We start from the raw sequence: 27311 nt of genomic DNA, 5'->3' as shown, positions 1-27311 counted from the left end.
TTATTTTGGCTTTGGAAGCAGACAAATAATCCACACTGGATATGTAGGTGTTATGTTCTGCTCCCTAGTCATGAAGGCCTACTGGGTCAGTTTGACCCAAGTTTGACCTTCGGTCAGTTTGACCTAAGGCTTTGGACGTACACAAAGCATCCTGTTTATTATCCTTTTCCACACCGGTTCCAGCCACGCTAGAGAGAAAATGGAAGAAGGAAGATGGTAGCAGCAGGCAATGTTCAAAGGACTGGAAGCAAATAAGTGGGTGGGAGAGAATGGAATGAGGAAGAGAACCAGAGAAACTTAATTTGGGTTGCTGAGTAATAGATGGAGAGGAGACTGCCGGGCACATGAAGGTTGTTGTTATCATCTAGCTCAGGAAACAGGCAAAAGCCCACAGTAGTCCTTATCTGCCTTTTTGTGTCTTCCTGAATCCATTAGGACTTCCTACTGTCCCAGCTAATTTGGGGCTACTTTTAATATACTGGCAGGAGAAAGGACAAGTTTAGGTACTGAGGTGCCCTCAGTATAAACAGGAAAGAGCCAGCTCATCTTAAGGGTTGAGGAAGTTTTACATTGACCAGTAAGCTACTCATGAAGTAAGTATGGGAATATGAACAGGTAAAGAGCAAATAGATCTAGATCTAGATATAGATCTATAACTATATATGTTTTACTTCTTATTAATGGGAGGTCTATTATTCTGTCTTCGTATCAAGTGATTCCTGTGTCTCCAGGTACAAGTTGATGCATGCTTAGTAGTCTTGACAGCTGCTGGAGCCTAGTCACTGGAGACATCCCCAATATTCTTGGGGAGTTTTGCAATTGTGCCCCCCCCCCCCAAAAAAAAGTATTAGAGCTGACCGTCAAGGCAGAACTGTGGGCATGTTGTTGGGGGGGGCTTTATTAAAGACCACTCTTGTCGCTCTTGGCTCGCTTCATTGTGCTCACATTGTAAACAAACAAACACACAAATACAAAAATTCTCTCATGAGGAAAAGGATGACCCTTGAATTTCATTCTGCTTGAGGAAACAGGAGTGCAAAATCTTCAGCTGAGGCTGGATGGTCACTGCTGCAACAGCAGATTTCCTGCATGGACAGGGGGCTTGGCCAAATGACCTTTGAGAGACCTTCAGCCTCTATGGTTCTATAATCCACTTGGGAGTGGATTACCAAGTACAAAACAGAAAATAGCCGTAGTATGTAAGTTGTATGAACCACATCTTTTCTTTTTCAAAATACTCAGGCGAGATCTGATCCTTTCCTGATTACAGTTGTCTGCTTGCCTTGCTTTCTGAGAAATAGCCATACTTGCAAGCACTGATCATATAAGCAGCAACAGTAACAGCGATGAGAAACTCCCACATATATAAGTATCTTGTTGGATGAGCTATGAATGGAAAACATTACACAAATGTGTCTATCCCTAATTATTGGGAACAGGAGATCAAAGAAGGAGCTTATCAGAGCTGGAGACAGTTTGTTTCCATCTTGGAACAAAAGACAAAAGACACAGTGTCTTGTCTTTTCCTTTGAGGTTCCTTTGTCTGTTCTGTTACACTGCTTCCTGATTGGCTGCTGGGTCTTGACAGTACACCTATTGAATAACAGCATAATGATCAATTTGTGGGGTATGTCAGCTGTACTTTCACAACAGGAACAATAGAAATAGCAACACATTCTTCTTACGGGGTGAAAGCCATGCTTATAAATAACCAGTTGCATTTTCCTTGATGAACCATGTGGTACAATGAGTGGGATTTAATCCAGGAAAAGCTGTCACTTTACAGACATATCCCCACCCAGCAGTCAGAGATTTGACTCACCTTTAGCCTAAGAAACAATCATAATTGGACTCCTGGAACTACTTTTAGCTGGACTGGAAATCTCGAATTAATTTGTTTCCTTGGAATGTAACATTCCTGGGAAAACAGGAAAAATACTTTCAACATCAGGGTCATAAAAATCTGATTTGGAAATAAGTCCTGTTGACTTAAGAGGAGTTTTCTACCTACATCCATGCTGTGCTCCTGAGCTTCTCTGTCTTCACTGATAATTTTCAGATTCAATTTTTTTTCTCATTAATTGATAGAGAATTATTATTTTTTATTTTAAAAATGTGGGGAATTTTTTTGGCACAGCTATCCACTAAACCACTGCTTCCCATTTCATCTAAACCTGAAAATTATAGTTACCAGCTTTAGAACCAGCCAGAATATTAAAGCACAATTTGAAGTTGGTTGAATACCTTGACTTGCTTCAAAACTGTTAATGCAAATTCCCTAATATGGATGTAATAGGAAACTATAGTTAATTTTAGCTAGCTTCCTGGTTTAATTATAGCGCATGCAAAGGGAAACCCAGTGGGGTTCCACAGACAAGCAAAAGAGTTGTGCATATCTCATATGAATAAACCAAGAGATAATAATCTGAACTGGCTGTGTGCAGGTTCATAATACATTTCTGATGTGGTCCTATGCCATGAGCCCCGTGGAAATGTCTTGGTGGGAGTCCTTTGATGGTGAGGAGCAATGGTGAGGAGCTCTGTCATCTCCACCCTTGTCTCTAATGATGCAGAGGCAACTGTGCTGGCATGGAGAAGCTTTGCATGCTCCGCTTACTCAAAGGAGTGTTGGCTTGCTTGCCCAGTCCTAGGGCTCCAGATGTTCACTTCGCAAACGTCTGCGCCTGCCCCTCTCTTCCAAAGGAGAGTTTTGGGGATGTCAGGTGTTGCCTGTCTACATAGGCAGCATGTTCCTTTTCACTGCTAGAGGGGAAACAGGAAGTGCTGACCTGCCACTGCTGCCACACCACCGCCACAGAATCATCCCTTCCTAGGTTGCACAGTGGTGGCACAAACCAGTGACGATGGCAGGTGGCAGGTTCCAGTGAGATCTCCTGAGATCTCACTGAAACTCTGCAAGATCTCGCTGGAAATCTGCACCAAAGCTGGCAGCAGAGGCAGTGGGATGGGGGGGCATACACATGGGGGTCCACCTCAGGGGCTTCCATTGCCCAAGAAGGCTACTGCACCCTGCCTCTTAAATGGGACAGCCCTACCTATCTAGCCATGCACCTTAGGGCTCTGCTTTACCCTAACTTTGTAACCCCCCTTATGTTAGGGCAGCGTACTGAGAGTCCAAGTTCTGAGTCAACTGGTGGAAGCAAGGACACACTCTGTGCTCAAAAAGCTTTTCAACCTTACTTTAAATCAGGGGTGGCAAACTGGTTGTTAGACTCCAGATCCCATCAGCTCCAGCCAGCACAGCCAATGTTCACTTGGAGCTGGAGTCCAGCAACATCTGGACCCTATCCCTCCTTGAAAGAATGCATGTGTTTTCGGTCCACACACAGCAGATACCTGTAATAGGATTGTGGTGGTCAACCATATCATAATAGTAATTTATTTTTTATTATTTATTCCCCAGCCACTCCGGGCAGCTCCCAACAGAATATTAAAAACACAACAAAGCATTCAAACATTAAAAACTTCCCTAAACAGGGCTGCCTTCAAATGTCTTCTGAAAGTCAGATAGTTGTTTATTTCCTTGACATCTGATGGGAGGGCATTCCACAGGGCGGGTGCCACTACTGAGAAGGCCCTCTGCCTGGTTCCCTGCAACCTCACTTCTCACAGTGAGGGAACCACCAGAAGGCCCTCAGAGCTAGACCTCAGTGTCCAGGCTGAACGATGGGGGTGGAGACACTCCTTCAGGTATACTGGGTATATAGAAGAGAATGAATCCCAGAGGCTGAGTTAGTATTCATGGGCCCCTCAGATTCAAAGTGGACATTCCACTTTAAGGTTGACTGAGGTTATATTCAGATAGGTGCAGCCTATTTTAGAGCCTCACAGACCAAATAAACAGGGCACTGTGGAAGCCTTCTTTGAGACAAGTCAGTGATTCAATGCCAGGGGTTATTAGAAATTCATTTTCGGAGCTGACACGGTGACTTGCCGTGCTGGGATAAAGGCCATTATGAAAAGCCCTACTGTTCTCGAGATGTGTACTTTGATTCCTGGCATTATCGAGCAGGCATGAAGTAGCAACAATGACTGGCCAGAGGATAAGACATCAGCTCTCCTTCGCCAGGGAAAAATATAGTGGAAGAAATGTGTTTCTTAATCTCAAAAAAAATCTTTTAACTACTGTATGCTACAAGGAAGAAGAGGCATAAACAATGAATTAAAGCCTGCATGGACCCAGAGAGATTTCACACAGACACAAACGCTTTCACATCCTGCCTAATGACCATCCCTAGGGTGTGGCAATTCCCATTCTCTAATTAAAACTGATAAAAGTCTAATATTTAATTGCAGTCAACTTAATGGCTGAGCAAAAGTTTTAATAATTAAGGGCACACTTGCTCTCTTTATATTTTAGGCTATTTTGGTCTGTCTGTTATTGTAATGGGAAGAAGGGGGGAAATGCTAAATATAGCTTTTCCTTCTGACAATGAGTGGTAGCTTTTGTTCACTGAATTGCAAGTGATTTCACACTTTCTTCAATATCTCAAAATGCAGCGGACATTAAAATCTGGCTATGTGCAAATTTAAACTGCTCAAAGTGTGCTTTGCATGAATAAGACCAATAGTTAAATCTCCAGCATTTCCAGGTAGGGCAGGTGCGGGAGACTTTGAAAAAGACAGAGGAGCTCAAGAGCAATTCTCTGCCTTCACTTCTGCCCTGCTGAAAAGAACTTAAAAGGACATTGGATCAGGATTTCCCAAACTTGGGTCTCCAGTTGTTTTTGGACTACGGCTCCCACCATCCCTGACCACTGGTTCTGCTAGCTAGGGATGATGGGAAATGTAGTCCCAAATCAGCTGAAGAACCAAATTTGGGAAATCCAAGATTAGATGGTGAACACCCACCCACACACCCACACACACCCTTAGGATTGCTCTTCATTATTAACCCTTCCTAGTCCTCCTGCCTGAGGTCTTTCCACTGGAGATGCCATTGACTGGACCTTCAGTTTTATGCAGAAAAAGCATGAGCTCTTCCAATGAGTTCTGGTTCCTGTAGGGCAGACATAGCAAATGTTTGGCCCTGCAGATGTTCCTGAACTACAATTCCCATCATCCCTGGCTCTTGAGCTGGTGGAAGTTGTAGTTTAGCAAAATCTGCATGCCCAGAGTTTCCCCACTCTTGCTCTAGAGCAGTGTTTCCCAACCTTTTTTGGGCAACGGCACACCTGTTTAATGAAAAAAAATCTCACGGCACACCACCATTACAGCCCCGTGACGTCACGAAAGTGAAAGTTTTTAATTTTTTCCCCTCCCCCTTGCCGGGGAACCTCCAAGCTTTGGGGGTGGGGGGGGGGAACCTCCAAGCTTTGGCAGGGGCAGGGAATGAGAGCCGCGAGGCGGGCGCTGCAGACGGAGGCGCTGCCCGCCGAGCTCGCAGCTCGCCCGTCAAAGCCTGCACGATCACCCGCCGCGGGGAGCCGGGGGTGGCGGCGCGGTTGCCGGGCAGCGGCGGGGGTGGTGGTGGCGGTGGCTGCTTGCCGCCCTCCTGGGCGGAGGCGGGCACGGTGGGCACCGGCACGGCCAAGGGCCCCTGCTTGGTGCCGTCGGATGTGGAAGCTCGCTCGCTCGCCGCCCCGCGTGTGCTCGCCGAGCGGCGATAGGATGTAGCGAGCGGCGATGGGGCTAGCCGGAGAAGAGAGGGCGAGCCCCCTCCCCTCCGGCCCTAAAAAGGGCAAGCCACGCCCCCTCCAGCCAGCCAGGAGGCGTGGCCGGATGGGATTCCCCTGCTCTCGCGGGGGGCTGAGATGGGATTCCCCAGTAGCGAGCGGCGATGGGATGTGGGAGCTCGCTCGCTCGCCGCCCCGCGTGTGCTCGCCGCCGCCGCCCCGCCTCTCACCGCCCGACTCACCCGCCTCCACGGAACACAAGGCAAAGTTCCACGGCACACTAGTGTGCCGCGGAACAGCGGTTGGGAAACACTGCTCTAGAGGAAAGCAGAAGATGTCAGATAATCCAGATTTCACTTCGGGATCTCCTGTGCCTTAACAGATTCCAGATTTATGTCAGCCAGTAGGAGCAAGGCCCATCCAGATCCTCTTAATTCTTTATGTTTCTGACCCTTCCCTCAGGTTGATACGCTATTCTTTCTGCAGACTTAGCATGGCCTTTGATTTGCACCTCAACGGCCTGAGAGGCATGTGTTCCTTCTCTTACAGCTTAAGGTAATTAAGTTTGTGAGGTCAATATGGCATGCATGACGGATTCTAAAGAGCTACTAGTAAATCAGTTGGAAGGGTCTACATACACACCTTTCAAGTCATTGTTTACACTTCCTGCCGGGAAATCAGATCTCCGTCAGTGCTGTATAATCTTGGATGGTTTTAATAGACCCTGGAGGAGGGGGGAGAATATGGTCTCTTGGCAAAGAAATAAGACTCTTTTCCTACTCCCAGTGGCTTTTCTAAGAAATATAAATCTTCTGTTTGCAAGCAGGGGAATCTCTCCTTTCAAAAAGGCACGTTTGGGTTTGGTATGGCAGCACAGGAAAACGCTCAGTGCTAATTCTACCATGGGTAATTACTTGCTTATTGACCTTATGCAAGGATCTGTACTAAGCTTACCCTTCCTCCTTGAAACTGTGAGCAGGAGAGATGACCAGATTATTCAAATTAGATCTCTTTATCCTCCCATCCCCTTTTTAGTCATCTCTCATATTGACCCATCACTGCTCTCTGTAATGGCTTTCAGTAACCACTGCCCTATACTCAAGTTCCGTCTGAAAATAACACTACCTGTCTTTAATGCTATGCAAACTATTGAGTAGGATCCAACATATTGCATCAAATAGATACTGACTCTGTTCCACATACGAGACTAACTTACGATTTCCAGAGATCAGAAAATAATGGCCCTTACCTGTATGGACTCTGCAGACATGTTCTCCCAACTGCATGGTGTTTCTTAACTTCAGTCTACACCTTGTGGACATTTATATATCAGGTAAAAAGGTAAAGGGACCCCTGACCATTAGGTCCAGTCGTGGCCGACTCTGGGGTTGCGGCGCTCATCTCGCTTTATTGGCTTCCAGGTCATGTGGCCAGCATGACTAAGCCGCTTCTGGCGAACCAGAGCAGCGCACGGAAACGCCGTTTACCTTCCCACCGGAGTGGTACCTATTTATCTACTTGCACTTTGACGTGCTTTCGAACTGTTGGTGGGCAGGAGCAGGGACCGAGCGACAGGAGCTCACCCAGTCGCAGGGATTCAAACCGCTGACCTTCTGATCGGCAAGTCCTAGGCTCTGTGGTTTAACCCACAGCGCCACCCGCATCCATATATCAGGTGGTTATTGCATATATCCCTGTCACAAAGCAACAATTCCCAGAGTTTTCTGGGAAGAGGGATTTATTATTAAACCACTCTGAGAACTGTAGCTCTATGATGGGGATAGGGGTCTCCTAATAGCTCTCAGCAACTTTAACAAACTACAACTCCCAAGATTCACTGGGGGAAGCCCTGACTGTTTAAAGTGGTATGATACTGCTTTAACTCTATAGTGCAGATGGGAGCTTACAGTATTTTGGCCAACAAGTGCTTGAGAGAAACAGTACAAAAGGCAGCTCTGAGTTCTTTACAGTGTGGTGGCCTTTTCTATACCCCTAATGGTAAAGGGGAATTCATAAATCTGTTTTCTTTAGAGCTGTGTTACTGTTTCCTTTGTGTAAATGTTACTATGCAGAAGCTTTGAACTTAAGGCTTCTCCTTTCTATGTGCTAAAATGTTTGGAGCTGGATGATTCTGTGTGTTTGCTTTTGGAATTGCTTCCTTGTTTCCATATTTGCTAGTGTAAGTGCCACCAGGCGTTTAGCTATTTATATGCCATCTTTACATTTTTTTTAAAAAAATGCTTAAGGAAGCTAACAAATATGTGCTTATAAATATGCACCTATAAAACCTGAACAACGTACTAGAGAAGCCGTGGCCTTAAAATACAGCATGCACGCTGAGCCTGACTACGCACATGCCTTGAGGAATGAAACACACAAAATATGAATAGGTGAGCACTAGACTTATTAAAAGAACAAACAAGCAAAAAGCCAAACAGCAACTCTAAAGTTCGTCCAGAAACAGGAAAGGCTTTACATACATCCTGAATGCCTGCAAGTTAGGAACAGAGTCTAGGGAGAGAATAGAGTTCCACAAAATTGGGGCGATTACATGTGTTTAAAATGTGTGTGTTTTTTGTGGGGGGTGGGGTGGGCAATGGCTTTGTTGTTTTTGTTTTAACTACTTATTTGTGTTTTTATCTTGCGTTTTTATCTTGCGAACCGCTCTGAGATCTTTTGATGAAAGACAGTATATAAATATAAATACAGTGGTACCTCGGGTTACAGATGCTTCAGGTTACAGACACTTCAGGTTACAGACTCCGCTAACCCATAAATAGTACCTTGGGTTAAGAACTTTGCTTCAGGAAGAGAACAGAAATTGTGCGGCGGCAGCAGGAGGCCCCATTAGCTAAAGTGGTACCTCAGGTTAAGAACAGTTTCAGGTTAAGAAAGGACCTCCAGAACGAATTAAGTTCTTAACCCGAGGTACCACTGTATAGCAGCAGCAGCAACAACAACAACAGCAACAGCAGCAATGGGCGACACTCTTAATGGCAAATTGTGCATTGCCCTCAAAACTCACAGCTTTTTATTTTTACAATGAAAAGAACCTTCAAGAGGTTGCATTTTTTGAGAAAAGGAACAGCAGTGGTCATGGTAGGAAGCCATTCAGTGCTTTCCCAGCCAGCTACTGGATTTTGTTTTTGCTCAACATTGCCCTCAAAAGTGATTTCCTGCCATCTAACCCCTGGCAGGGAAGGACTGGACAAACTTTATGAAGAAGTGATCTGATCATGATAATGGAGTGACACCCACTACCATCCTCTCCCTAGACCTCCCCCCCCCCTTCTTCTATCCAGAGCAAAAACCAAATTGAGGGTGTCCCTGCCCTGTGTGCCAGACCAGTGAAAACTTGGGACAGCCTCATGGTTGTCATGGAGGCTATGAAGTCCTCAGCTGGAACCCTGCAGGCAACCTAGAACCTATTGTTCTGGGTTCCTTCCTCACCGCAGCCAAGACCAAGGTTGGACTTTGGTAATATTTCATAATATGGCACCATAAACCAGCACACACAGGCTGATGGGAACAGCAGATGAGCAATCAAGAACCTGTCCATGGGAGGGGTGGGAGCAAGGAACAAGGTATAAATAGACTGCCCTAGGTTCAATCCCTTGAATACACAGGTATGGCTGAGAAAGATTCCTGTTTAAATTCTAGACTCAAGGGCCTACAGAGCCACTGGCAGTCTGTGTAGGTGATACTCAGCGGGATAGACTAATGGTCTGACTTGGTATAGAATAGCTTCCTATGCTATAACTGACCATGATGGGCAACTTCTGACTTCGAGCCAACTTACGAACCTTGAATTTTATTAACATTTTAAAAAATACGGCTGCTCTGCATTTTCATCATACGTCCTTCTGTCTTAAGGCCCCCAAGCTTCAATATAAATAACAGTACTGCAGGCTAAAGCTTGGCATTAATATACTATGCAGTGACAAATCTGAACTCTTAAGTTTGCTTGTAAAGTGATACGACTGGAAAAGATGTAACCTGCAAACTAAAAAAAAAAATTACAAGATAGAGTTGACACAGTAAGCTTAGAACATGTTTTATGTGTTCCTTTTGGCAAACATATGTCAGAGTATATATTCTGACTTTTTAATAACTTCTTATTGATGTGCCTGAGACAGAAACTTGTCCAGATATTTATTACACTGCGTACATAAATAGTACCATAATAAATTAATCTCATACTTTCTCGCTAAAGACAAAAACTGCAAAGACGAGTGAGAAGGGCTCAAATTCTGCTTAATGGGTGTCAGTCTTTCATCACTGTGCTTGCCTTTAAATTACCATTTCTAATTGTGATGTTGGTGTGACGTATTTTGGAACTCTTAGTAAAGTATGTTGTCCTTCCTTTTGTAAGCCTGCTTCATTGTCACTATGTACATAATAGAAGAAAGTCTCACATTATGACATTTCCACCATGCATTTTAGTGCAGCCTTTCTCAATCTGGTTCCCTCCAGAATTTTTGGACTGCAACTCCCTTCAGCGATGACCATCATGGGCAGTGGTCTGAAATGATACGAACCAGAGCCGGCCTATCCATGAGGCAGCTTGAGGCAACTACCTCAGGTGATGGCATCCAAGGGGCACCACTGTTGCTGCCAGACAAGCGGCTGCAGTGGCTTCCTGGTTCCAGCAAGATCTTGCAAGGCCTTGCATGACCTTCACAAGACCCCAGTAAGTGAGGACCAGGGAAATCAGAAACCAAGAAGAGAGGAACTTTAATAAAGAATGGGGGAAATTTACAATGTACTTAAGAGAATACTGTAAACAACTAAAACTTTGGCAGGATTTGAGTAATGCTTGTAATGTACTAAAAACTAAGGTAAAAATGGTCTATTTAAGAAAAATAGAGGAAAATATGTGAGGCAGTTGAAAAAGATTGAAAATGGTAACCATGGAAGGATGGAGGGGAGTCTAAGGATTGAGGGAATCCTAAACGCGGGTGGTGCTGTGGGTTAGACCACAGAGCCTAGGACTTGCCGATCAGAAGGTTGGCGGTTCGAATCCCCGCGACGGGGTGAGCTCCCATTGCTTGGTCCCTGCTCCTGCCAACCTAGCAGTTAGAAAGCTCCTCAAAGTGCAAGTAGATAAATAGGTACCGCTCCGGCAGGAAGGTAAACGGTGTTTCCGTGCGCTGCTCTGGTTTGCCAGAAGTGGCTTAGTCCTGCTGGCCACATGACCTGGAAGCTGTACGCTGGCTCCCTCGGCCAATAAAGCAAGATGAGCGCCACAACCCCAGAGTCGGTCACGACTGGACCTAATGGTCAGGGGTCCCTTTACCTTTACCTGAATGTTGATGATGATGTTTTATGTTTGATGGGACAAGTAATCCAGAACATCTGGAGGGCACCAGATTGGGGAAACCTGTATTAATGTCCATAATACGTAACTCTATTTACAGTTATTTTATCATGAAGAGATGGTTGGGCAATGTCTGCCCCTCTATTCGAAATCATTTCAGAGACCGTGAGAATTAGTGTTTACTCTGACGAAGTATCACTTTTTCCTTCTGAAGGCCACTTCCCACAAACACCTCCTCACACAAAAATGGCATGGTAAACAGTGCACTACCGGTGACAGGGGGAGGTCAGGGTGTGGAAACAGGGGTTGCTCTCTGCATGGTGTTATTGGCTCTGGATTGGTGTATTTTCTGCTCTCCATTTGGATCAATGCGGGGATGTCTTGATCTTGTTCAGTCCCTGTTTGTGTTTACAAGCAAAATATAGTGCTTCTCAATCCTTCTCTCTGAATGAACTTTTTTCTGCTTTGCTTCAAGACTGTAGGAACACTTACAGCAGTAGGAACATTCTGCTGTAAGTGTTAATTATGTTGTGGCTCCCATTCCTACTGTGTAGGCACAGCCGCAAAGCTGTGGCGTCTCTTGTGTGCTCATTTTAAGGAACAAGTGGGTGTCAGGGAAATTTCAGGAGATGGGAAGCTCTTGTATTTTTTAATACAAAAATGAAACAATGGAAAGAGCTGGTCAGTGAGTAAGAAAGGGTAACAGGAGGGGATTTATGCAGCTGGCAAAACAGAAGCCGGTGCCCACATCCCTTAGCATAGGTGCCAGCCAACTCCCTGGGGCCCTGGGTGCCTGAGCACCCACAGCCCTCGGCACCCATGGTTGTGGGGCAAGTTGGCACTCCTGTTCCTTAGGGATAGATCATGTATTCTTTCAGTGTGTAGGATGCACACATGGCAGGGTGCCATCACTGCTTGTAACAACTTTTGGAAACGGGGACAAGAGATCCTGACTTTAGACATTTATTTATTATGTGTCCAGGGCAGCTGTTTACCAGCTCCATCTGGTATGCAGGCTGAGACCCTATCTGCCTGCAGACTGTCTCACCAGACTGGTGCATGCTCTAGTTATCTCTCACTTGGACTACTGCAATGCGCTCTACGTGGGGCTACCTTTGAAGGTGACCCAGAACCTACAACTAATCCAGAATGCGGCAGCTAGACTGGTGACTGGGAGCAGCCGCCGAAACCACATAACACCGGTCTTGAAAGACCTACATTGGCTCCCAGTACGTTTCCAAGCACAATTCAAAGTGTTGGTCTGACCTTTAAAGCCCTAAACGGCCTCGGTCCAGTATACCTGAAGGAGCGTCTCCACCCCCATCATTATGCCCGGACACCTTATTATCCTGATCTTTAATCTTAATATATTATAACATTAAATTTTTACCTATTAAAAATCCATTTTTTCCATATTCTTTTAAACCATTACAGCTAGAAACCACTTAACTTCAATCCAACATCATTCTAACATTCCTTAATTTTGCAATATTTCTGTAAATAGTCTTTAAATTTCCTCCCATCTTCTTCCACCGACTCTTCTCCCTGGTCTCGGATCTCGGTCTTTTCTTTTCTTGTAATCTGCTAGCTTTATGTAACTATTCCTCACCCATTCTTCAAGTTGCAATAGAAAATTCATAACAGCAGTATTCGCCTATGATTAATGCTGTGACGAAACTAGCCATGCAAGGGGACATGTTCCAATTACCACAGTGAGTGTGCTTTATTGAGTTATTGGTTTAAAATGATTTCCTCTGTCCTGCCGATTCCCCCAGAGGCTACAAAGGAGCAGCAGCCTTTCCTATAATTGGCCAACTGGGCCAGGTGATGCTCATGCCTATTTCCTCCAGAGGAAATAAGCTTAATGAATGAAAAACTCATTTGACTACAAAGAATTCGGTTGTCCATCATGATAAAAAGAAAGAAAATGACTAATCCCAAATGGAAACTTCCATGATTACCCATAATACCTTAGACACTATTAACAAATCACAAACCTGCCTCATATTCTTGACCCAGGAATTGCACCAAGGCACACACTCAGGAATTCCCAATTCAATGCAAGCCAAAGTGCGCACACTTTAGGTTCAATCCTAAAATGACAGCCATTTCAGATGGTTGTAACCAAAATCAATATGATATTATACAGTTAAATCAGTTTAAAAAAATAAAAAGGAAAGCAGGGAGAACTGGAGAAATCATTGTTTTTCAGTTTCCAATTACTTCACAACTAATAATAATAATAATAATAATATCAAAACCATAGCTGCAGCCACAGAACTGGCATTAGGGAAATGTACTGTAGATCATTGTGGGGAAACTGATACAGTAATTTACAGCATAATCATTCATATAATACATGAAGTTGGGCAATCTGGAGAAATTGTTTTTCAGTTTTCCATAGAGAAACACCCTCACAACATGAACAAGCGTGACGACACGTCCCGCCTGCCAGACATCTGGAAATTAGCCCTCCCCACAAAAACCGACACCAGATCCAGAGGCACACAGAACGCCACCACCAATCAACCACACCAGACCCAAACCCAGACCCTCTCCACAGATAAATTACAGACACCATCCAGTAACCAAACCATAGTGGCACCTCCGGATGCTGCACCCCCCTGCAATCCCTACACAGATCTGGCTGGCACAGGGCACAAAACCACAGCTCGCCCCTATACACGAAGCCAAGCCAAAGCACAACTAAGTGCAGTACAGCCATCTTCCCAGAAAAACTCTTCACAAATTCAAGAGGTCAAGACACGAAGGCTTTAGCAACTAATCCACACCTAATGACCCACCTAAGTGGTACTCAGAATATCACTCAAGAAATCACTCAAGATATCCCTCAAGTAATTAAGGAACAAAAGAAGAAAAGAACACTAGCCTGGGAACTTCCCCTCTGCCCAGAACTTTTGAGGCAATACACCACACCCCTCTACAGTATTTATAGGAACTCAAACACTGAGATCCCGCTCTGTTCCAGTAACAAGAAGCCGAAAGCACCAGCCTGAAGATGACGAGTGAGACCTCGTCGAAACGTCGCCTAGACACCCCAACTTTTACACGGGAAGACACCCGAGGACACCAAAACCTGCATATATATATATATATATATATATATATATAGCCTGTGGAACTCACTGAAAATAGACACCAGCAGTGGTGAAACAGAACTGGAGAACTGGTGGGTCAAGAAGATGTAAGAGTCATGTAAAGGGATGTTTGATCCACTCCGGGGGGCAGGGAGGCAATGTGTCTGCAGTCTTCAGTGGATCAGCATGGAGTCACATTTTTCAACCCTTATCTGATTATCCTTTGCTTCAAACATAGTCAAAGAAATCTTTTTATTATTTTTTTTTTCATTTCTCTTGCAAGCCTGAGCTCATCCTGAGCTTTAGCCCACCTGACCTTCACCCTGCAACTGTTGGTTACTCATGTATATGCCTCCTTTGTGATTCCGCCTCAATTTTTTGCTCCGGGTGGTCTAGGGAAAGGATGGGAGTGGTTGTCATGATCAGACATCTACTTTGCTCCTGTCTTCATAGCTGAGCAGTTTAGCCTTCTCTCTGTCACCCAATAGCATTTCTCTGTCTTCTCCATACAGATGACGTACCCCTTGCTTGTTCTTCCTCTTGACTGGGGAAATCTGAATTTATGGTGGGGGGGGAGCATAAGAGCTGATTGGGAGGGAGTGCCATGTGCACAGCACTACTGAAACAGGAACACAAAACATCTTCAAATGCAGATTAAATTTGGGTGTAGACAAAACTTAATTCTGCCCATGATAAGCATAGTCTCTTCAGTTAAAGGGGCCTTGTCTGGTTCTGCAAAAGAAACCATCTACTGGAATCCTGGGCTGGATTCCTCTGGGTCAAAGGTAGCAACAAAGCACCCTCAAGTCAGATAAGTGCTGGCAACATGGACTCTTCAAATGCTGGATTTTCTGGGGTCAGTGGAGACATCTGGGTCAGGAGGGACCTTGGGGTCATGACAGAAGCCATGGCTTCCTTGTCTCCTGATTCAGCCCAAATGTAAAGCCTTACGCAAAATCTCCATATTCTGACCTGATAGCCTTACTCCTGCAGAAACTGAAAAAGAGTTTGAAGAAGAGTTTGGATTTGATATCCCGCTTTATCGCTACCCTAAGGAGTCTCAAAAGTCACCACCTTGAAGGAGAAAGTACAATATCATTTCTAAAGAGACGTGACCTTTTTCAGATCAGATTGTATTAAGTTGCTCTCTTCTCTGTAGTGAAATTAAGAGATGAAGCAGTTTCCTATTTTGCCAAAGTTCACACGAGGAACAATTGTTATGGCAAGCTTAAGAAACAGATTATAGTAGTCATAATACTTCTGGACAAAGAAGGTTTGTGCTTCTGTTACTGCCTCACTTCTCTCTGTCCAGGCCAATTTATTCAACCTTGAAAGAGTGCTGAGATGTGCACTGCCGGCATGCACACTTCCAGTCATGCTTTTTCAATATATAGGAACAGTTTGTAAAACACTTTGCAAATCCACAGCTGAGACTGTCTCCCTTCCTTGTGCAGGAAGAGAACTGACACTGAGGCAATTAATTCCTGACCTCCCTCCTGCAGGAACAGAACTGGAATTGGGGCAATTAATTCCTTACCCCTACTTACCAGGAAGAAAAAAAGGGGGGTTGAAATCTACAAGGAGAACTTTCAACTAACATGGCATGGAAGCTTTACTGAATGACTTGTAAGAAAACAAAAAAGAAGGATCTTGTCCATTGGAAAGGGAAGCTTTGTTGGACAACAACAGTTGTAGCTGGTTTCCTTGGGGGAAGTCTATATATTTTGAGATGCCACCCAAAGATAAGGGTTTACCCTTTAGGTCACTCCTTTTGGGTGTGTTGAGGGCACTTCCCATGGGCAATTTATTCTGGGTAGGCTTGCTCCTACCCACAATAGAGGTGATAGAGACATCACCTTGCCAACAAAGGTCCATATAGTTAAAGCTATGGTTTTCCCAGTAGTGATGTATGGAAGTGAGAGCTGGACCATAAAGAAGGCTGATCGCCGAAGAATTTATGCTTTTGAATTATGGTGCTGGAGGAGACTCTTGAGAGTCCCATGAGCTGCAAGAAGATCAAACCTCTCCATTCTTAAGGAAATCAGCCCTGAGTGCTCACTGGAAGGACAGATCCTGAAGCTGAGGCTCCAATACTTTGGCCACCTCATGAGAAGAGAAGACTCCCTGGAAAAGACCCTGGTGTTGGGAAAGATGGAGGGCACAAGGAGAAGGGGACGACAGAGGACGAGATGGTTGGACAGTGTTCTCGAAGCTACCAGCATGAGTTTGACCAAACTGCAGGAGGCAGTGGAAGACAGGAGTGCCTGGCGTGCCCTGGTCCATGGGGTCACGAAGAGTCGGACACGACTAAACGACTAAACAACAACAATAAGGCTTGCTCCTAGTTCAGAGATTGGATCACCCAAGTGTGTGAGAGACACTTAACCTGGCTTCCATTGAGACAGTGGCGTAGCGTGGGGGGTGCCAGGGGTGCCGGCCGCACCGGGCGCAACATTTGGGGGGGCGCGTTTGGCCGGCCCCCCTCGAGGAAGCGGGAACCTCTCCAAGGCGCAGCGCGCCGTCGGTGGAGGAAAAGAGCCGCGCAGCAGCAGCAGCAGCAGCAAAGCCGGGAGGAGGAGGAGGTGGAGCGAGCCTGCTAATTGCTTGCTGGGAATTACCGTAATTTTCGCTCCAAAACACACACTTTTTTGCTCCTAGAAAGGAAGGGAAAATGCCTGTGCGTGTTACAGAGCGAATGCACTCATGCTTGCTTTACAGCCAGGAGGAGGGGGTGGAGCTGAGGAGGAGGGAGGGAAGGAGAGCCATGCCAGCAAAGCGGGCAGCAGCCGCTTACACGGGAGAAGGGACAAACGGGAGCCATAGCGAGCCGGAAAAAGCGCTGCGTAGCCAGCAACAGCTGCTGCAGCCTCAGCTAGCAAAGGTCCGTGCGCTCTCTAAACGGAGCAATGAGGCTGCAGAGGGACGGCAGGGCACAGGAGGGCTCTGAGCCACGAGCGCAGTGAAAACCAGTAAAAAAAGTTTTTAAAAAGGCTGCTGGGGACAGGAGGGCACGGGATGAGGGAGAGGGGGAAATTACAATTCTCCCAGCGTCTCAGCTGATCCGCTGAGCAGGACTTGGGTTGCAGGGGATTCACCATTAGCTGTGTAAAGCAGCAAAGAGGGAGAGAAGGAGCAAAGCGGGAGTGGAAAGGAGCTGCTTACACTGCTGTAAGTGGCTGCTGTCCGGTTGGCTCCTTTAAAGCAACAGTGCTCTTTCCCTCCCCCCTCCCCGCTCAGCTCTCCGAAAAGCTCCTTCTCCACCCACCCCATGCGAGCTCCTTTTCCCCTTAGACCCCCCTCCTGCATTATTAGCCACAGCCTTCTCCACCCACCCCACGCGTGTTCCTTGTCCCCTTAGCAGTGGCGTAGCGTGGGGGGTGCAGGGGGGGCGGCTGTACTGGGCGCAACATCTGGGGGTTAGGGTTAGGGGGCGCAAATCCACGGGTTAGGGGGCGCAAATTACTTGCCTTGCCCCGGGTGCTGACAACCCACGCTACGCCACTGCATTGAGAGGTGGAATGCTAAAGAGCTGGTGAAAACACAAATGTAGATCAGGAACACATATTTGCTGTGTAACTAGTGGACATTTTGTGATTTTGCTGTTTTATATCATTTTGACTGATCTATTGTATTGTTGTTGCATCTTTCTTTTGTATTAATATGCTAATCACCACCTGATTAGCCTGCGAGCCAAAAAGCGACGTATAAATAAACCACAAGGTAATGCCATACAACATAGCATAATACTGCCCTTTTCAAGCTGGCGCCCTCACGATGTTTCGGACTACAATTTCCATCACCGTGCTGGAGTTTTAGTACAAAAGATCCAGAGAGCATCGGCTACAATATTATGATATTGTGTGGAACCTTCATTTTAACTTCCCTGCCAGCTAATTGAGATAAGGAAAGGCCCTTAGTGTCTTGAAAGAGCTCTAATGTGGAAGCAAAGCTGGTGTAAGCCGGTTCAGGTTAAGCCTGGCATTACTATTTTTCTAGGGGGAAAAGAGGTGCTGGAACTTAACCATGAAAAAGAAAGTGTGGTTCAGGAGTTTATAATATTTGCTGGGACTCACCGTTATTCTCTTAGAATGGCAATGTCACCCACCTGAGAGGTGCCGGAACTGAGTTCCAGCTGGAAAAAAGCCCTGGAGTCAGGTATGTTTTTTAGCCTCAAAGAAACAAAGAATCTTGTTGCATCTTTAATATATTTGTTTGTGGAGGGGTTTTTTAAAAATAACTTCCACCTTTTCAGCATCTAAATAATTTTTTTCTGTCAGAAACATCTTCTGCAGGGAAGTGCTCCTTTATGTAATACTCTACTTCCTGCCCCTCCACCACCACTGGGGAGGGAAAGAAAAGAATGGTGCTTTTGTTGTCGAATGAAATGTATTATCAACAAATGAACACAAATATTATAAGCTCCTGAACCACATTTTCATGTTGAGGGAGGAAGGTTAGAGGGAAAAGGTTCTTCAGAGTTCAGTCCAGCAAACTGGAGCGAGAGGCCTTATATCTCGTGCACAGGAGGGGTGCCCCATAATCTATCATGCTGTTTGCTGGAAGGATATTTATACCAGTACTTGGCTTTACAATCCAGGGTTTGTGTGAGCGAGTCAGATGGCCTGTTACAAATTGTGACTTCTCTGTACCATTCTGTTTCAAAGAGCCAGTGACAGAGAGAATGCAGCTAGCAATCTGGGCACTTGGACCTTGGAGGGAAAAGAGAAGACAATGAAGTCCTTATTATCAGTCCCCCATCTTGCAAATGCAGTTAAAAACAGGCAGAATACACCTCTTAGAATGAATTGCTGTGCCTGTGGGGCAAACTTTCACAGATACTTTGCCATCCATCTTGAACTCTTTGACTCCATTACACACAGACCCTAAAAAAAGGATCTTCCTTCTGTTAATAGGCATGGCCTCCAAATCAGTATATGATCATTAGGTTTCTTTCAAGGTTTGGCCCTGTGACCCTTATTTAAGTTATATTAAATGGTCAGCATACAGGGTGGGGTTGGGTGGAGGGTATATTTATTCCTGACTTTGTTCAGACACAAGACAATGGTAACTGTGTTGTCCTGGCAGTTGCTGTTTTGTAAACATCCATACTCTAAACAGAATATTCCCTGATTTTCGAGTAATCAAAAACTGATGTCCACTTTGAAAACATACTATTCGCTTTGGCTATGCCACAGTTAAAAGTGACTGCTAGGCAGAATGGAAGTCTCCAAAAATTGATAATGAGGGGGAAATAGAGATCTTATAGAGAAATGCAGTCTGATGGGGATCAGAATGCATACAAGGAAGGTGCGTGCAGAATCATCTAAGACAAAAGTCTTGAGAGTGCACAATTGCAAACATACAGAGATACACAACAAAGCATGGAAGCTATAGAAGGCTTAATAATTGCCTTCCAGAACATAGCTGCTGCCATACTAAAAAACAAACTCCTTTGCAGATACAGAACAAATATTATACAACACTTGCAAACATGCTGCTTCCGCTTCAGCAAGAACACCACCATCCATGATCATTGGCTGTGGTTGAAGAGATTTGAAGTCCAAGTTTAAACAGTTATAAAAGGGGGCCTTAATACCTGGGGAGAGGGGATCAACTTTTAAACTGCTAATTCTGGGTGTGAACTGATTATTGCTGGTGCTAATTATAATAATAACAATTCTCATTTCAGTTCGTAACAGCCAACTCTTAGGGACCAAGGGGGGTTCGCTCCCCCTTCCCCAAAAATATTGAGGGGTGATGGACATTGCCATTCAAATGATGTGTGTGCACCACATTATGTGATCAATTATGCAGGGCAGAGCTTACCTGGGGCCCCCAATATTTTATAGAAATTGGTCCCCCTGTTTCAGGTCCTTGAAGTGCTTGGTGTCTGCTTGTATAGCACCTTGGAAATGGACCTCCATCATTTGGTTGGCAGTTGCTGGGACTTTCAGTGGACTGCCTTCCCTTCCATTTTTTAGCCTGACACCAACATACTGCAGGGCAGGATCCTACCTGGATCAGACCAGCACCCTGTTTTCTAGAGAGACCAACCAGATGCCTATGGGAAGCCCACAAACAGGAGAGAAGGGCCATTAGCCCCTTCCTGCTGTTAATCCCCACCAGGATGAGTGGTCAATTCCCCCAGGAGTCCTTGTCCAGCTTGGTATAGTGAACAAGATTCTACACACGCACTGTCAATGCCCTTTGCTGTGCTCTGCTGAAGCCACCCTGGCTCCATTCAAAACCTGGCAGGGTTCATACGTCTCATCTTCCTGCTAGGCAGTTGCCAGCAAGCAGCTGTGAAAAGGCGGCATCTGCATTCACTGGAACTCAAAAGAATGTACTCAAACTATGGCTCCCAGGGCACTGTGTAAATAATGTGTCTGAGAGAGACACCCTGTCATCATGTATCCGCCAACATTACAAGCTGGAAGAAAAGACAAGCCTTTTTTTCCCTCAACAGTTGCTGAGAAAGCTTGTTAGCTAATTCTGAATCAAGCCAAGTAGAGTTTGCCCAACTTTGCAGATTCAACAATTTGGGAACTGTAAAAATAAAATAAAAAATAGTGAGATTCCCCTGCTTTAAATGCAGGTAGGTAACCATGTTGGTCTGCCATAGTTGAAACAAAATAAAATATATTTTTTAAAAAAAATAATCCTTCCAGTAGCACCTTAGAGACCAATTAAGTTAGTTATTGGTATGAGCTTTCGTGTGCCTGCACACTTCTTCAGATACACTGAAACAGAAGTCACCAGACTCTTATATATAATGAGAGGGTGGGGAGGGGTATTACTCAGAAGGGAAGTGAGAATGGGTGATTGGCTGATAGGTGTGGTAAACCTGTTGATGACTGCAGTGGGTCTTACAGGAAAAAGCAAGGGGTGAGATGGCTAAAAATCGCTTTATCTTGTATAATGAGATAAGAATCCAATGTCTCTATTCAGACCAGGTCTCTCCATGGTTTTAAGTTTGGTAATAAGTTGCAATTCAGCAACTTCTCTTTCCAGTCTATTTCTGAAATTCTTTTGTAAGAAGATTTAAACAAATTGTGGGGCAGCATCAGAATGGATAAAGTGACAGCATCAGAATAACAGCATCAGAATGGATAAAGCTTGCTTTACATGCCTGGGTTGAAGGGGAGGTGTGTCTCCTTGCTCTTTACATGTCAGATTAGTACTGGCAAATCCTTAAAAGCTGAGTTATGCTGAAAGTATGTGGAGCAGGGAAAAGGTTGCCTTATGAATCAGATCCAGGTTCCTCGCTGCAGAAGTTCCACTATGATTCAGAAGTGGATGTGTATAGCAAGCAACCAATAGGTAACATGGAGTAAATTTCCATAGCATAGGAGTGGTTGGCTGAGAGGCTGACTGGGTGGGGCTGAAGGTACAACATGCCACTGCGAATTGAAGTGAGACACGCTGCAAAAATGCAGGTCTGTATTTTTGAAGTAGTGTATCTTATGCCTCTGAACCTGTACAAAAGGCAAACTAAATTTCCACGCAGAGGTTTTCTTGTTGTCGTTTCCAGCTCCTCCTAATCAAGCCAAGCATTGGGTGACAAGACTAGATGATTTCCCCAGAGGAGAACTCCAAGGATAGCTATAGCAGAGGTGGGGGAACTTTTTCGGGCCAAGGGGCCACGTTGTCTTCTGAGCAGCCTTCTGAGGGCCACACGCCAGCAGTGGGCATGACCAGAGGCAAAAGTGGGTGGAGCAAGTCATGCAAATGTTACCCTTATTCCGCAGGCCCACATTTACATACCGCTCTGTAACCTCTATGAGGACAAGCAAGAGACATTCCAGCCAGCCAAACTTTACTTGTGATCTGAGGATGTTTGGAGGGCCTGGTTCTTGGCCCTTGGATGTTAGATTCCCCACCCCTACCTTCGAGGAAGGGACACGGGTGGTGCTGTGGGTTAAACCACAGGGCCTAGGATTTGCCAATCAGAAGGTCGGCGGTTCAAATCCCCACGACGGGGTGAGCTCCCATTGCTCAGTCCCAGCTCCTGCCAACCTAGCAGTTTGAAAACACGTCAAAGTGCAAGTAGATAAATAGGTACCGCTCCAGCGGGAAGGTAAACAGCATTTGCGTGTGCTGCTCTGGTTCACCAGAAGTGGCTTAGTCATGCTGTACGCCGGCTCCCTTGGCCAATAAAGCGAGATGAGTGCCGCAACCCCAGAGTCGGTCACGACTGGACCTAATGGTCAGGAGTCCCTTTACCTTTGAGGAAAGGCTGTAGCTAAGTGGTGGAGCTCGGTGGCACTGGTTGGGGCTGATGGTAGTTCCACTTCCAAGCATCTGGAGGGAACCAGATTTGGGCAAAACTGCTTTTCAATCTCCAGGTGAGCTTGTCTCCTGCCTGAAACTCTGGACAGCAGCTTCCAGTCAGTATGCAGAGATCACACGGAGCCAGATCAGCTCCGAGAGCAAGCCATTGGAATTCGGGGAAAGGCACCCGAGGGGTGGGCGGTGGGCGCGGCTTCCCCGGCTTGAGCGGCGTCGGCGAGGAGCCGATGCTTATTCTAGTAGCCGGAGCGCGCCCTGCGAGGGAGTCTCTGGTTCCTTCGAAGCGCCGCGCAGGAGGCGCCCGGAGACTTCCTCTGCCGGATCTCCTCCGCGCAGCAGCCCAGCGGGGGCGGGACGGGAGGTTAGGGACGCTTCCTCGACGGGAAGGAACCTGGAGAGAGAGAGAGAGAGAGAGAGAGAGAGAGAGAGAGAGAGAGAAGGTGGGGCGATGGCTTCGCCGGCCAGGCGACGCAGCAGCGGGAGCAGCAGCCGCATTTGCCTGCCTGGCGCCTGAAGGGCTCGCAGCTTAGACGGGCGAAGGCGGCGCGGAGAAACATTGCGCTCCCGGGAAGGGAGGGAAAGATGAGCTGAAGGCTGCCTGGAGGAGCTATCCGGGGACGGGACGTTCCCCTCACCACCATCACCCAGCCTGCAGCCTGGCGGCGACGTTCTTCCCGCCGATGTGCAAAGAGAAGCAGGAGATCATGATACTAACACGTAAGCTTCCGCCGTCTGTTCGCGGGTGAGACGGGACGGGCTCGGGGAGCGCGCAGGAGACGCGCTCCTTTCGGCTTATACTGTCTTCTCAGGGCGCCCTCGGCTTGGCTGCCCAAAGGGGGGCGGGCTCACTCCGGATCCCAGAACCTCGACGGCGCAGCCGAAAGCGCTCTGCACGCGCTCAGTGGAGGTGCTCCCCTCCATTTGTTGCTTCGCGTGTTCCAGGGCGAGCTGGGGAACAGGCGGGGAGCTGAAGTGAAGGAGGATTAAGACGGAACGATTTTGCTGGAGCGCTTGCCTGAGAAGTAAATTCTCTTGCGGAGGCACCACTTCGAGGGTTGCATAAGCTCCTCGGCTAATGGGGCCGTGCTTCTCTTGCGGAGAGGGCGGGAAATTGACTTCAGAGGTGCATGGAAAGGCAGGTTTTGTTTTGGAGACGGTTGTACAGAGATGCTCGCCGAGGTGCGATTTAAACACACACACACGCACATATTTTGGCTGCGAGCAATTCGCAGTCTCTAGCTTGCGGCAGATTCCCCATCAGCAAAGCAAGATGTTTCTTTTTCGCGATCGGTTGATAAGATCGACGTGGCTCGGCTCCTGCTTTTGTTATGCTGAGGGAGGGGGGGGTCTCTAGCAAGAGGCGAAAGGGCAAGAGAGCGGAGCAAGAGACCCTTATCTTTGCACGTAGGCGAGCTCTTTGCGAGCCGTCGGGGAATCTTCTCCCCCGTCAGAAATGTAGGGCATCTGCCTTTCCCTCCGATCTGGTTTCTTTCATGTTCATCGTTTCCCTCCTGCTCAATCTCCAACTTCCTTGCCTGACATAAAGTGCTTTTGTCTCTCGCATTTCCTCTCAGTAGCGAATTCACATGGTATATAAGGGACTGCTTCATTCCACTCCCATTTTACAGCATATTTTCCTTCTTCCATGAACTCCCCCCCCCCCAATGTCCACTGTGATTTCACTTAATTATCGTCCCAGTTAGAAGACGATTGTCACCAGTTGCACACCAATCTGATATTGGGGTAATATTATTCAGTTTCCCAATTTAGCAGCATTAACATGGGAGTGAGTCTCATTTAAGTGTATTCAAGGTTGCAGCCGAAGGCTCCTAGGGAAACAGGAAAAGCAGAAAATCCTTGAATTGTTGAAGCCATGTGGCAGCCTTTCCTTGAAATGTGTTTTCAATTAGTGGAGTGGCCAGCCCTAGTTCCAAGCCAAATGCTGTAAGATGCAATGCCTCACTTCGTGAGCAGCTTGTGTACATAGGTATGCCTTAAAGGGAGCAGCAGATGAAAGGGTTAAGTTGGATGTGTGTTTTGAAGTGGCGAAGAGAAGAGGAAGCTTGAATTCCCTTTTGAAGTTCTTCAATAATTAGTGTGGTGGCTCCTAGGAGCCAGATGCCCTCCCCTTTGAGCCCTGGTGCCCAGGCTCGTGATGTCATCGGACAGCCTTTGATCCCTTTCAAGGAGCAACACCCCCTGCCAGTTGTAAACAATGCCTTGTATTTCTAGCACAAACAGAAAACAAATTCTTTTTGTTGTCTGGCTACCTTAGGTACCACCCTCCCTGTCTCTCCTTTTCTCTCTTCACAAAAACTTGCCAATGCCATGCTTGTAGCATCATTGTGAACCAAATGTTTCCATTAAGCTAATGGAGACTGTGCCTAAATGGCCACAAATTGGGTGTGACACATTTAAGTTAATTCTCTCTAACATGTGGGTATTGCTCCCCGGTTTTTTTTAGTAGTCATCCATAGGTTGCTGTTGGTACAGTGGTACCTCGGGTTACATACGCTTCAGGTTACAGACTCTGCTAATCCAGAAATAGTACCTTGGGTTAAGAACTTTGCTTCAGGATGAGAACAGAAATCGTGCTCTGGCAGCACGGCGGCAGCGGGAGGCCCCATTAGCTAAAGTGGTGCTTCAGGTTAAGAACAGTTTCAGGTTAAGTACAGACCTCCGGAACGAATTGAGTATTTAACCCGAGGTACCACTGTATTGTCATCCTTGATTTTTGCTTTCAAAATGTACTGAATACTTAAATGTCTCTGGTCAAATGTGTATATAAAAATGAGGGCTGAATTCCTGTGTTGCACTTATTTCAGAATAAGTCTATTGAACACTGTGGGACTTACTTCTGAGCAAGCATGCATAGATCGGCACTGCCTAATTAATAGCATACCAAGAGCAAGAGCTTAGCTCTTTTAGCATCCAGTTTTAAGGTGGTTTGGGATAGGAGTGGTCTTCTACCCAGAGAATGAACAAGAATGAACATCTCCTACTCTCCAATACACACATGCTCACAATTCAGTATCTTTCACCTTTGCTGAGTAAGGAGGGCACAACTGAACAGAGGAAACTGAGCCAGACCATTGCTCCATCTCCTCTGGTATTGCTCCCCTGGCTCTCAGTAGATTTCCAAGGTCTTGAGTGGAATCTTTCCCAAGTCCAGATTTCTGAGGTTCTTCTGGAAATGCTTGAGGTTGCGCTTGGCATGTTTATGCAGGCAAAGCATCTACTCTGCAGCAGCCTTTCACAACCTGGTGTCCTCCGGATGTTTTTTGGACTACAACTCACATCGTGTCTGACCACTGGCAAGGCTGGCTGCAGCTGATAGTTGTAGTCCAACAACATCTGTGCAAGGCTGCTCAACAGCTTAGCTTCAGTTGTCCTCCAAACACTTTCTAAGTTATGGGTCCCTGGCATTATTATTATTATTATTATTATTATTATTATTATTATTATCATTATAATTTATTAAATTTGTATGCTGCCCTTCATCTGAAGATCACAGGGTGGTTCACAACAGAAAAATACAAAATAAAAATAAAACAAATCAATAACTCTCTTCCCAGAGATATTGGGCACTTGAACCCATAATCACAAAGATGCAACTCGGCAGAGACTGTATAACTGATACCGCAAAGCCATCTGTTTGAGTTTGTAAGATCTGCATTGGCTATCAAAGGTGTGCAACAGAGTTCATGCTTTTTTGGCTTGGGGGAAATGGTGTCTGTTTCCACCCCACCCCCATGACTGATTTGCATTAACTTGCCAGCTCAGTAGCTCAGGAAGATGCTGGGCAGACAAGTCCCAAGAAATGCGCCCCCTCAGCATTAGGGAGTAGGATCCAATATGATGGATGCGTCTTCACTTCTATTAGCACTCATGATTTGGTTACTCAGCGAAAAAGTGCCCACCCCCTCACACATGTACATGAACACAACTCAAAACCTGCTTTTGAATCGCCCTTCCAAATTAGGCTCAGAAGCTGCTTAAAGGGGGGAAAGCTATCACTGATGTCCCCCCCCCCTTTATTTCTCCTTTGAAAGTCTCTCATCTAATTCTTCAAATGGATGTTTGAACTGGCATAATTTAAAGAACAATTTGGAAAGGGAAAAGGAAGCTGTAGAGAAGTGCGCATGGTAAGTACCCCTCTAAATCCCAGGCTTTGCCTGCTCTCTGCAGTTCGCTTCCTCTGGAGCCTGGTGCCCTTTAATCATCCTCTGTGACTTGGAGTGCCTTCGGCTTTGCCTGGTTCGCTAGCTATAGCCTGGTGACTGGAGTCCATGTGCTTGTAACCTTGAGGCTGGATTACTATAATGTCCTCTGCATGGGGCTGCCCTTGGGCCTGGTTTGGCAGACCCAGCTGGTGCAGAATACAGCAGGCAGACTGCCGATTGGGGAACATGGCCAACGACATGGCTTGTTAAAGCATCTGCACCCATCCACTACTGATCCAGGCTTGAGATATTGGTCTTGATTTGCAAAGCCCTGAACAGCTTCCCTGAACCCCTATATCCTAGTTCAGTCACTTGCGATCATCTGCAAGTGTGTCATTGCCAGTCCCCTGAGTTAGCAAGGCTCATTCAACATCAACACAAAATGGAGCCTTTAGTGTCATCAGCCCAGTCCTGTGGGATGTTCCACCAAGAGAGATTCAGCAGTCAGCCTTGATTTCAACTTTTCAATGCCTGCTGAAAACTTCTCTATATCTCCAGGCTTATACTGGCAGTTAAGAATACATCCTTCCATAGTGGCTAACTGATGGTCTCTGATTCTAATTTTTATGCGTTTGTAGATATTATTGTAAACCACTTTGATATTTTTATGATATAGTGGTATACAGTTGACTCCCAACTTATGCAGCGGTTGCATTCCGGGGATAGTGCATAAAGCCAAAATCTTGCATAGTCAACACACACGCCCCCTGCATCTCCAAATTCTCTCCCAAGACAACTGCTGTGACTG

At 46.1% G+C, this 27311-nt stretch overlaps 1 protein-coding gene across 10 annotated transcripts in view; it reads left to right on the top strand.

Moving 5' to 3' along the window:
* DLC1 (DLC1 Rho GTPase activating protein) overlaps positions 1-27311 on the top strand; it is a 264082-nt gene that overhangs the window by 184411 nt on the left and 52360 nt on the right. The window contains exon 1 of one of the 10 annotated variants that reach the window (XM_083459734.1): positions 22544-23057. The exons of the other annotated variants lie outside the window; for them this stretch is intronic. Within the exon in view, the coding sequence (XP_083315860.1) occupies positions 23021-23057 (37 nt within the window). The 5' untranslated portion in view covers positions 22544-23020. Of the gene's footprint in view, positions 1-22543; positions 23058-27311 lie in introns of those variants that run through there. 10 annotated transcript variants of the gene reach the window in all.

Source organism: Podarcis liolepis (genome assembly GCF_965112155.1).
Source record: "Podarcis liolepis genome assembly, chromosome: 9".
In the NCBI taxonomy this organism is placed as follows: Eukaryota; Metazoa; Chordata; class Lepidosauria; order Squamata; family Lacertidae; genus Podarcis; species Podarcis liolepis.
Note: the sequence above shows the minus strand (reverse complement) of the source record. Positions and strands in the feature narration are given on the sequence as shown.